Source organism: Hyposmocoma kahamanoa, unplaced genomic scaffold (genome assembly GCF_003589595.1).
Source record: "Hyposmocoma kahamanoa isolate Upper Pololo Valley unplaced genomic scaffold, ASM358959v1 160, whole genome shotgun sequence".
Lineage (NCBI taxonomy): Eukaryota > Metazoa > Arthropoda > Insecta > Lepidoptera > Cosmopterigidae > Hyposmocoma > Hyposmocoma kahamanoa.
This window is the reverse complement of record NW_020653575.1, coordinates 7,215,314-7,226,504: the sequence shown is the minus strand read 5'-3', so window position 1 is coordinate 7,226,504 and position 11,191 is coordinate 7,215,314. Positions and strand designations below refer to the sequence as shown.

At 35.3% G+C, this 11,191-nt stretch overlaps 1 protein-coding gene across 3 annotated transcripts in view; it reads left to right on the top strand.

Moving 5' to 3' along the window:
- The window catches only part of LOC113225375 (two pore calcium channel protein 1-like), a 21,270-nt gene extending 12,087 nt beyond the window's left edge, over window positions 1–9,183 (top strand). For 2 of the 3 annotated variants that reach the window (XM_026457664.1, XM_026457665.1), the window contains exons 10-17: window positions 1,046–1,165; window positions 1,636–1,804; window positions 2,458–2,628; window positions 3,331–3,526; window positions 3,632–3,737; window positions 4,774–4,880; window positions 5,165–5,273; window positions 7,447–7,946. In XM_026457664.1, the coding sequence (XP_026313449.1) occupies window positions 1,046–1,165; window positions 1,636–1,804; window positions 2,458–2,628; window positions 3,331–3,526; window positions 3,632–3,737; window positions 4,774–4,880; window positions 5,165–5,273; window positions 7,447–7,556 (1,088 nt within the window). In that variant the 3' untranslated portion in view covers window positions 7,557–7,946. Of the gene's footprint in view, window positions 1–1,045; window positions 1,166–1,635; window positions 1,805–2,457; window positions 2,629–3,330; window positions 3,527–3,631; window positions 3,738–4,773; window positions 4,881–5,164; window positions 5,274–7,446; window positions 7,947–9,171 lie in introns of those variants that run through there. The other variant, XR_003310017.1, reaches the window with a different exon arrangement.
- The last annotated feature ends 2,008 nt before the right edge of the window (window positions 9,184–11,191 follow it).

Genomic DNA, 11,191 nt, shown 5'->3' with positions numbered 1-11,191 from the left:
ACTGCCATGCTTGCGAAGAAGATAAGATGGCTGACATGCGAAAATGCCAAAAATTTGGAAAATGGTTCCATGAAGAATGTGTTGGTTTGTCGGTTGATGGTACCGACACATTTGAGTGTCCTGATGGCTGCAACTAAATTGATCGGTATCAGTCTGCTTGACCAGCAAATCCATCTAATTTTCTATAGTATTTAATGTTAAATTACTTCACATACCTGATTATGGATCTCAAATACTAAATATTGTTAGTTATTATAAATATTTAAGACTGCTGAAGTAATAGGCCTAATTTCCCTGCCATAGTAAATTAAGGCCTATAAATAAAGTTTTTAAAAAGTTTTAATCCTGTTTTTATTTATGGCAGAAGTTGTTATTTTATGTTATTATTGTATAGTCCTTAATTTATATTAAGACTGATTAGAAATTCAACCTGTTGATTAACGACTACATTTTTCATTTTATTTGAAATCTCCCTTAGCTAGGCCTTAATACCCTCCGGTACCTTATATCATTACTGAACGTAAAATTTGATTTTGTACTCGTTAAAAAAACTCTCGTTAGAATATTGCAAGAAACAATCAAAAGATACCTACTTAACTCTAAATGAGATACACTTTTTGTGAGCTATTTTTGGCCAAAATAATCCTTATTCAAAAACATGAAATTCTTTTTTTCAATTCCTTTTTTAAATATATTTGAGACATTATTTAAATGTCTCTAATAAACTATAACATATAAATTTCAATATTTTTTTTGCGGGAAATGAGTAATTCGTTTTTCATCGATTGTAAGAAAGTCCTCTTTTTGTGTTAATACACTATTGTATTAACAGTGCGATATAGTTCTCACACTTGTCTTGTCATTTCCGTATATGGTGCAAAGACTTGAACAGTTGCAGTGCCACTGGTTTGGCGCAGAAATAGGTAAGGTGGCAGTACTACCCTGAACGAACTCTTTCACAAGGAGTTCTACTGCTGGTAAAAAATGTGTATTTTAGTTCTGTTCTTCTTCTTAACTAAAGTTTACTAATTTGTTATTGTTTTAGATGCTCTTATCGTCGGTAACGGAGTAGCCATGGTCCTGCGCGTGTGCCAAGCTGCTGGAGATCTGCAGGACAGCGCGAGGCTGCTCTGTGCGTCGTGGGACACTTGGCTGTTTTTAACACGTAAGTTTAGTATTCTTGAACACAGAAGCGCGAAGATCTGAAAATTGCGATGCCGGGGCCGCTCTTAACAACTGAGCTACATAAATTGTATACAAACATTTCTTTTTTTTAAACCTAGTGACGGGACGAAAAGTCGTGGTGGTAAACGACACGCCTATCTATAATAGTTTTTCTTTTAATTTATTTATTGTATAAAGGACAAAATACACTTTTTCACTTTTTTCACGTTTCTAATCGCATTTTAAATCACTAAGGTTTGTCATAGTTGCAGTGTCATTCAAAGCATTTTAATGCGATTTATCGCAAAGGTCTTATAGGCTCTGCAACTGTGCCCGTCATCATGAGACGTAAGTAATTATCAAAGAAAATAAATATTTCGATAATTTCCAAACCTGATAATAAGTGCATTTGGCCTGAATTGCGTTGCTGTAAAAGAATGAAAAAGCCTATACTTATTATGTTGCTTGCAGTGTTCCTAGTAGAAGCCGGGCTTCGAATGATGGCGAGCGGGCTGCACGCGTACCTAGAGAGTGGCTGGAACGTGTTCGATCTCAGTGTGACACTGCTGGCTTTGATGGGTGCGGTGCTGCTCAGTATGGCGCCCAAGCTGTTTATTGTTGTTATGTTCAGACCGCTCAGGTATACTGCATTAGTACAAACTGATTTAGATTACCGACTTTATTTCGTTGTTATCAATTTTATAGACCAATAAACACTGGTCATTTTGCCTGGCCAAACATTATTCTGCCATGCCCGGTAATTTTCAGAATAAATGTATATATTTTGTACATATATTACTCTGCACTAAATAAATAAAGAAGACAATAATTGTTTACAAATAAGTGGAAAAATTTCTTACAACGGAACTGTTTTTAGAAATAATTAAAACTTTTTTATAAAAAAAAACAACCTCAAAAGTTCGTGGAATAACATCTGTTTGCCAAGTTTTATTGAAATTCGTCCCCTTGTTTACCACCCTTGGAGGTGGAATATTTTCTTTAAATTTAAATGGGACTAATACTGAGGTACCTTTCCTACAAAAAAGAATCATCAAAATTAGTTCATAAATCGTAATCGCGAATTATGCACACAGAAGTCGGTCCATTATATGAGTTTTATGATAATGAAAATAGATACTGTACTTGTGAAGTAAGTTAAGTTGCAGTACCCTTACAGGATTTATGTTGGAGGAGCAACTTATGACTATGAATTACTTAGGACCATCTAATTGTTAGTTAGTTGTTAAATGCCTCTAATGTGTGTAGTGATTGTATTTTTTATTTTGTTACCAGACTAATGCGTCTTTACAAATTGAAGAAGCGGTACCGCGATGTGTTCGGCACTCTGGTTCTGTTGTCACCGCTCATGTCCTCGGCGGGTTGTGTTATGCTGGTTATGTACTATTTCTTCGCTATCGTTGGTATGGAATTATTTGCTGAATACGATTTGAAGAACTGCTGCGTGTAAGTATAGTTTGCGTTTAAGGTTGATTGGGTTTTATCATTGAAAGTGCGCCTGATAGAATGATACAAGTATGCATTAATAACAGATGTATATTTTTGCTCAGTATGTTTTCACAGGTGCTAAATCGAAGTTGACTCTTAACACAGTTAAACTATTCCTTGATTACACCATGTAACACGATTTTCGTTTCTGGGTTATTTATATTATTTTCTAACTGGTTCTATCATTAAAACATGAAAAAATGTTTATTTCCCTGCATAAACTTTGCTACCATTAGGGAAACAAAAAAAATTTCGCGTTTCTCTTCATTCAATCACAAAAAGGGAACAATATATTTAAAATCGATAGTGTATATCAACCAATTGATGACAAAGAACGTAAAAATGTGTAGATTTGCGAGATAATATAAATACCAGTCTGTAGCTATATTATTAGGCAGCTACATACCAGTGTGACAACCACAAAAGCAAAATTTCAGAGATACTGCTGACTTTTCTACATATTGTTATTTGCTGCCCAATTAAACAGAAACCAATACTGTCAAACCAGAAACAGAAACCTGTCTGAAAATTTGTTTCATAGTGTTATTATGTTATTCGTAATATTATTATGTAAATATGTATTAATTGTTGTATTTAAAAGTTGTTTGCTAATAAATTGAATACAGAGTTTTGGTACAAATACTCCTTGAATGATTTTAGCAATACAACAGTGGAGGATTTCTACAAATTCTCGGAAAATGCGTCGACGACACTCGGTTACTACTATTTAAACAACTTCGAGAACATTCTGACAAGTGGTGTGACACTGTTCGAGCTTACTGTGGTCAATAATTGGTTTATTCTTATGAACGCGTATGCCACAGTCGCAGGGCAGTTTAGCAGAATTTATTTCATGGTTAGTAAACTGAATGAAAAATGTATCTAAACTTGTCATAGATAGTATAGTGCAATATTTATAAGTTTCATATTAAATACGTCTAAATAATTATAAAATTTTCAGGTATTCTATCTATTTACAATGGTGGTATTGACTATAGTGGTTGCCAGCGTGCTAGAAGCCTTCAGGTTCAGGATACAGTATAAGAGAAGCACTACAAAGAGAGACGGTGAGGCATTTTAAATGATGTTTTACTTGTGTTCACATTTTTTTATTACATGCGCCCGCACCCGCACCCGCTGTCAGTGAGTTTTATTTATATATTTAACAGTTATACCGCGCTGTATACAGGATCATTTCAACAAGATTTTTCTGACGATATTCAATAGCAAGTTCATTGAAAAAACGTGCCAAATGATTTTAATTATCAATGAAATAGTTTTTTTATCGTTTCACATAACAACGATTCTCTAATTTGGTAGGCTCTTTTTTCAATCAACTAGTTTTTTTTGTAATACTAAGTGACGGCACGAACAAGTCGCACGACACGAAATTACGTTTGACTTCGCGTCGTCCGATGTTGTGGTGATTCCCTAACTGTTGAATCCGATTTGGCAGCACGGATTCGCACTTTGGCTGATGATCACTTTTTTTTTATAATACCAAGTGACGGGACGAACAAGCCGTGGGCCTGGTGGTAAGCGACACGCCTGTCCATAACAGTTGCGCTGCCTCTCAACGCTTTAAATTACAAAGGTCTGAGGGGCACTGCCACTGCGCTCGTCACCCTGTGACATAAGTTGACAAGTCCCATGTGCTGGTAATTTCACCAGCACCCTTACCCTTCAAAATCAGAACGCAGTAGACTTTCACTAGATATTATAAAATAAAAAAAATAAAAACAAATGCCTAAGGCGTTGTTGAAAATTAAAAAAAATTCATAATATTCTCACAGGTGGTGCTAAGGCAAAAAGGCTGTTAAAACCAAAATAAAGATGTAAAATATGCACATGGAATTGATTTTACATTGTTTTGAGATTTACAAGGCACACTAAATGGCAGTGCCATAGATTTAGTATATAATAATAATAATAATAATAATAATAATAATAATAATAATAATAATAATAATAATAAATTTATTTATTTAGGCATAAATCCCATTAATTAAGTGCATATATAAGGCTTTTCTATTTATGTATATAAAATATAACTCCCAACTGAAATTAGTTATTAAACTAAAGAAACAATTTAATATTTTTCAGAGGAGAAATTATTACACGAAGAAGTTCATACGAACTGGGACGAAGCGCAGAGATTGGGCGTTGGTGGTGACATGGCTGACGAACTTAGACAATATCTGCCACCAGGGGTAAGATACATTTACATTGGAACGTATTTACGAATTCAATTTATTTAAACGGTGAATGGATACATCATGAGGTAACTGATTATATTTCCATCACCACATCACATTTTAAATTGTTTTATGTCGCGTCTTCGTAGATAATCTTTCGATCGATGCATCAAAGCAATGCAAAATTTACAGTGCATACAAGCATATGAATATGGCTTTTAGAAGAGACACGTGCTCAACAGTTTATAGGTACAATTATACTATGCATTATTTTGATTTACGTGTAAATTTTGTTATAGGTGGATGTTACATTCATTGGATCGAGACCGCGTACGAAAGAAGTACTCCAGAGACGGATGTATCAGTCTGAAATACAGAAATGGCTGGCTGAAGAAGATGAGAATGAAGGTTAGTAGTTAAACTTTTAACGTAAGTTTATTAATTCGTAGTCTTCATGGTATAATAAAGTTACTTGCTGTGAGCTTAGCACCATGAAAGTCGTAAAAATAACTACATGAAACTGAAATTTTATAACTATCCTATTCAAATATAAAAAAGTTATTGAGTAATTTGCTTTGTAGAATATTTAAAACTCTTTCCTGACAAGTTGTTTGAATAGTTGGTGAAAGTAAAATAAAATGCATAAACGCCTGCTTTTAAATGAATGGCAATTTTCTTATTATTTAATTGCACTAAGAAAAGTGTCAGGCGTTATTACTAATTAGCACAGAACAATAAATACAGTAGAAGTGGTTAGTTAGCGTCGGACGCGTGGCAACTATAGGTCTCGAAAGACGTATCTGAGCTCGGTCCCCCATTTTCGCTTTGTACGATATGCTTGTGTCATTATTTCGTGGAAATTCTCTAAAATCCTAGAAAACGCCTTGTTACGCTGTTTCGGAGTGCACGTGGTGATATTTCATATCATGGGAAAGTTTTATTTCAATAAATTCTCAATTTTCTGTTTATCGAAAAAATTATTTTGATACAAGAAACGAAAGTAAAGCTTATATTATACCCCTGCAATATGGTCGCTTCTTATTTGGAGCTCTAAATTACAATAATAACTCCAATTCGTCGTGGTTCAGAAATTAAAAGCTAGATGGCAGCAAATTTATTGAAATTTCAATATAATATCAAAACGCCGTAACTTGTAATAATAGGTATGCATGTTATTGAACTTTCAACGGTATGCCAACAGGGTAAAGTTTAAATTATATTGACAATCATAATAAATCAATAAAGTTTTTTTCTTCCGTGGTAAAATGCATAAGTGTTGGGTGGTCTTCTATAAATGAAATAAATATTTTCGTACAATAAGTATTTTATTATTAGTTTAAACAAATAACGCCATTTTATCCACGTGTCAACAAAAAAAAACAACGTATTTTTCTAAGCGCAAAAGCAGAGACAATTCAATATTCAACACTCCACCTCGCTTTGATATTACATAACATTACAAAACATTAACAATCAACACAGATTAACTTTTAACAAGTTATGAAAATTTGTAAATTTATCAATACGTATGTAAATATTTGGTTAACATGTCTGCTAAATTGTCATTGCTATTACCCTGAGTAACAGTTATTACGTTATTACATTATTTTTAATCAAATCTTTAATAAAATTATATCGAATATCAATATGTTTCGATCTTAAACTATTTTCAAAACTTTTAGTAATACAAATGGCTCCAATATTGTCCATCTTAATATTAGGAATCACATTACATTCAAAATCCATAGAAAGACCTTTCATATTTCGTAACTCACTAGCAGTAGTGGCGGCCGCAATACCACAGACTCCCAAACTCACAGACGGTATGGAGCCCCTTAGTTTACGGAGAGACGTTGGCTTTCTATGTGTGTTCCACCGCCGTCTCGTTTCTACCATCGCACCTCCCGCCAAAGGAGTAGAGCCCAACCTCACATCTTACATGCCTGGCATTGTAAACCCACACGGGCATCTCGTTCGTTCCTTCCTCGAAACTGCAAGGTGTGGAATGATCTTCCTCCTGAAGTGTTCCCTTTGCACTGTGACGTGGGGTTCTTCAAAAAGCGTGTTTACAGGGCTCTCAAAGCTGGCAACGCTTAGGCAGCTCATCTGATGTTACAAATATCCATGGGCGACGATGACCACCTCCCATCAAGTGGTTCGTCGGCTCGTTTGCCTCCTTCTTTACATAAACAAAAAAAAAAAATACTCCGCCTCGGCGGTCGACAACGCTACACAATTTTGTTCACGTAGCGCTGTGGAAGCGAGCTGGGCCCATAAGCATTGTTGGGTGCTCTTCTATAAATGAAATAAATCTTCTGTACTATAAGTATTTTATTATTAGTTTAAACAAATAACGCCATTTTATCCACGTGTGAACAAAAAAACCAACGTATTTTGCAGAGACAATTTTATATTCAACAATAAGCACCTGATTTTAAATGAATGACAATTTTCTTAATATTTAATTGCATTAAGAGAGTTGTCAGGCGCTATTCCTAATTAATCAAATTACTCTGTAACATTGCTATTTAAATTTTGACAGGCGTTGTTCAAGCAAATTGTAATCATTATTTTTATCTAGGTATGCCACCTTCCACAACACTGACTTCAAGTGAGGATATGCTACCGCCGCCGCTGATTCAGCAACCCGACACTGGTAACCACCAGTTGCGTCCAGGGTACCAGTTGTAGAATTGGCTTATAGCCGAGCTTGGCGATCGCGTCGCCGTCCTCTGGGACGCTCTCAAGTCTTTATGAGTGGTGAGGACGTTTCAAGTGCTTTATTAATCAGTACAATTGTGGATTTGTCTTTATGGACATGCAAAAATAATCAAATTTAAGAACAAAGTGCTATGTTCGTAGTTTGCGTATACGGACGTCTTGCCAGTGACTACACACTTAAGTTGATAGTACAAGGCATTTTACCAAATACCGAAACGACATTATGAGATATAAAGTAAGTCATAGCTATAACAAAACAAATTAAATATCTAAGATTACACTACCGCTTAACTGAGTTGGGTCCTAAGGTAACTGCGCGGTGCGGTAGGGGTGACAGTTTACGTACAAAAACCGACAAACATCTGGAGGAATAAGTACAGAGTACTAAAAAAAAACCGACTCAAAAATTCGTAAAATTACATCTATTTTCAAAAAGATTTATTGCAATCGGTTACCGGAAAGTGCGCGAAACCGGAGTCATCACTTAGTTTGCCACCCTTAGAGGTGGAATATTTTCTTCAAACAATACTGAGGTACCCTCTTTCCAACAAAAAAAGAATCGTCAAAATCGGTTCACAAAAGCGAGAGTTAATAATAGTAACGCACACACTCAACATAGCCCCGCGGGTGCCATGGACACACACTGGTTGTCTATAACCACAAATTACACCCAAACTCTCGAGAAAAATAAATGTAGGCCATGCAAATATATCTCCCGGCCCGGGAATCGAACCTGGGGCCTCTGCGTGGCAGTCCGGCATGGTAACCGTTCGGCCACGGAGGCAATTTCGTTATCGTGTAACATACATAAAAAACACAGTCGAATGAGAACCTTCTCCTTTTTTTGAAGTCGGTTAAAAAGTGGCGTAGTGGGGGAAAGCTGGCCCAACGTACAATTGTGTGCAAAACAATTATCATATTTTTGTTTTTTCTCCTGTCTTTCTGGGAATATGTAAAAAATACAGCTTAATGCGCGCGACTATATCCTTGATGTCAGCGGGACGTAGACGTGGGAGGCAAGGGTCAACTGATCTGCCAATCGCGCGCTCAATACGATACTGCCCCGCCGTCGCTATCCGCACCTCACCACCAAAGAGACTTCAAATGTATTCTAAAGGCGCATTCAAGGTCATTGGTCAAAATGTTTGCCGGTTCTGCACACGGGATTATTTCATTATGATTTTCTAACGATATGCAATAGCAAGTTGATTGAAAAAAGTGCCTACCAAATTAGTCCAATTGTTGTTATGTGAAGCGATAATTTAAAAAAAACTGTTTAATTGCTAATTCAAATGAATGACAAGCCATTTGGTCCTTTTTTCAATAAACTTGTTATTGAATATCGTCAGAAAAATGTTATTGAAATTATACCGTGTGCAGCGTGACGTGACTGTTACGTAAATAGTCACTCCTCCCGCACCGCGCAACTACCTCAGGAACCGACGCGGTAGGCCTGTAAAATCGGTTACAGTTGACTATGTATGATATAACACCACTAGTTTTGAAGTAAGGGTTATGGGTCCCTGCGGTTTAGCGTGTAGTAGTGCAGATGATATTGTAGTAAACGAATTTGTCCACTTAACAGAGACACCTGACGGCAACAGTAAGTTATAGAATGGGTCGAAGATAGTAATTCAACGTTAGTGAAACGTGGATATGCTATGCCCGTCGTCAAATAGACGCTTGTAGACCAGCTGCAGTGGCGCGATTGTAGCGCTTCAGTAATTTTCACTAATAGTGACTTCAAAAATAGCGTGCGCATGTCACGACAATGGAGCTGCAATTGTGCTTCTACAAATCCGTGATTTGAAAAATCCGTGACTTTAAGAAAAAAAAAAATTTTTTTTATTTTAATTTATTTGTCTACGTAATCTCCTTTTAACTTTATACACCTTGACCAGAGATATTCCAACTTTTTCAACCATCAAAAAATATTTTTTGTCAAACTGAAAAATAAGCTTCTGTTTCCGCCATCACTTCCTCATTTGAAGCAAATCGGTAGAAAATCAGATAAAAAAGTCAAGTGGGGCTAATCTGGTGAGAATACGGGCTGTGGCTTCGTATCATAATTCGACAAGTGTTGATGTTCGGACTGCAGATGAGAAATAGAACACTAGAAATCTTCAAAAAATATTGAGATTCGCTCTGGGCCTTTTGGAGGGAAAAGTGTCGTTTTTATTTTGACTTTCAATTATTTTGTGAAATCTAGTTTAAAGTGGAATAGGATAGTGCTGTTGTGCCTTAATCGAAGATTAAAACGCGAAATTATACGAATCTCGAACTAAAATACCCGTATCGGCCCGTTCTAAGGAATCCCGAGTCAATCCTAGCACGCCGCCTCAAATTGCCTATCCTCTTTGTGGCGGCCATATTCACAGAAATATAATTAAACGTTTATGTTTTCGGCTGAAGGACTTTGTTTCCATGGCCAGAAATAAATTTAAAAAAGAAATAAAAAAATATTTATTTGTTTATTTATTAACCTCACCTAACTTTTTTAAATTCAATTTTTTTATTTTCGCGCCAATTCAAAAAGTGTAAGTTGCTTATTAAAGGTTTAGTAAGGAGTTCTAAATTAAGAAATTAAAAAAGTAAATTCGGAAAGGAGTTTTTATTTAACCTTAAAGTCACGTATTCATCAAATTCACACTCGTTTCAGCGTCTAATTTAAAGGTGCCTCAAGGTTCTCTCCGAAGTGATCAACTAACAAAATGATGTTAACTATGGAAATGCCCTAAAATTTTAACAGAGTATTGCGAATCGTTATTAATAATAACAACTGTGATAGAATTGAGAATAATGAAGTATTTTTCAGCTTCAAATATTTATTTTATTAATTTAAAAATAATTTTATTATTAACGTTTACTTTGACCAATGGAATTTATTGAAGTTTTAATTTATTAACTAGGACAAATTGTTTTGGTTGTATTTTATTTACCAAAGTTTTTATTATATTTAAGTACATTAGGCAACTGATACGGACTTTAGCTTATAGCAACTTATAATAAGAAACATAATAATTGTAGTAGAACAGTAGAGAATGCCTTTTAGATGTAAGTGTTACCAAATACTTGCAAGGTGGTATTTACAAACTTTGCCTCTGTTACCAAACATGATGATATGATTGCTAGGGATTTTAATTTTGGGAATCCAGCTTTATGAGAAAAGACACTTTTTAAGGAAGCGAGCCCCATCTTTGACCACGATTGTGATCAAAGGCCTAGTAACTATCTAGAAAAAAATCAATACGAGAACATCATGTACTTACAAATATGTACATAAGGCAGTAATAATAAAAAAATACATTCTGGTGGGAATTAGAATGTAACCGTACCTTGTTTACAAAGATTATTTATGAAAAAAGATACATATTTTATAAGGTCAAATGTCGAGGATCATCCTACATGTCGAGGAGCCCGAGGCTAAATCCAATAAGAATTTTAGTGACTGAATGATATTTATTTGTTTAAATATGGTTTACAAATATACATAATAAAACAGTCTTCGTATTTTACCGACACTGGCTTGCACATCTTTGGATAGGTATCTACATTTTGGCAGCTTGACAATTCTAAATAATTAAGATTAACGAACCTTACACCAG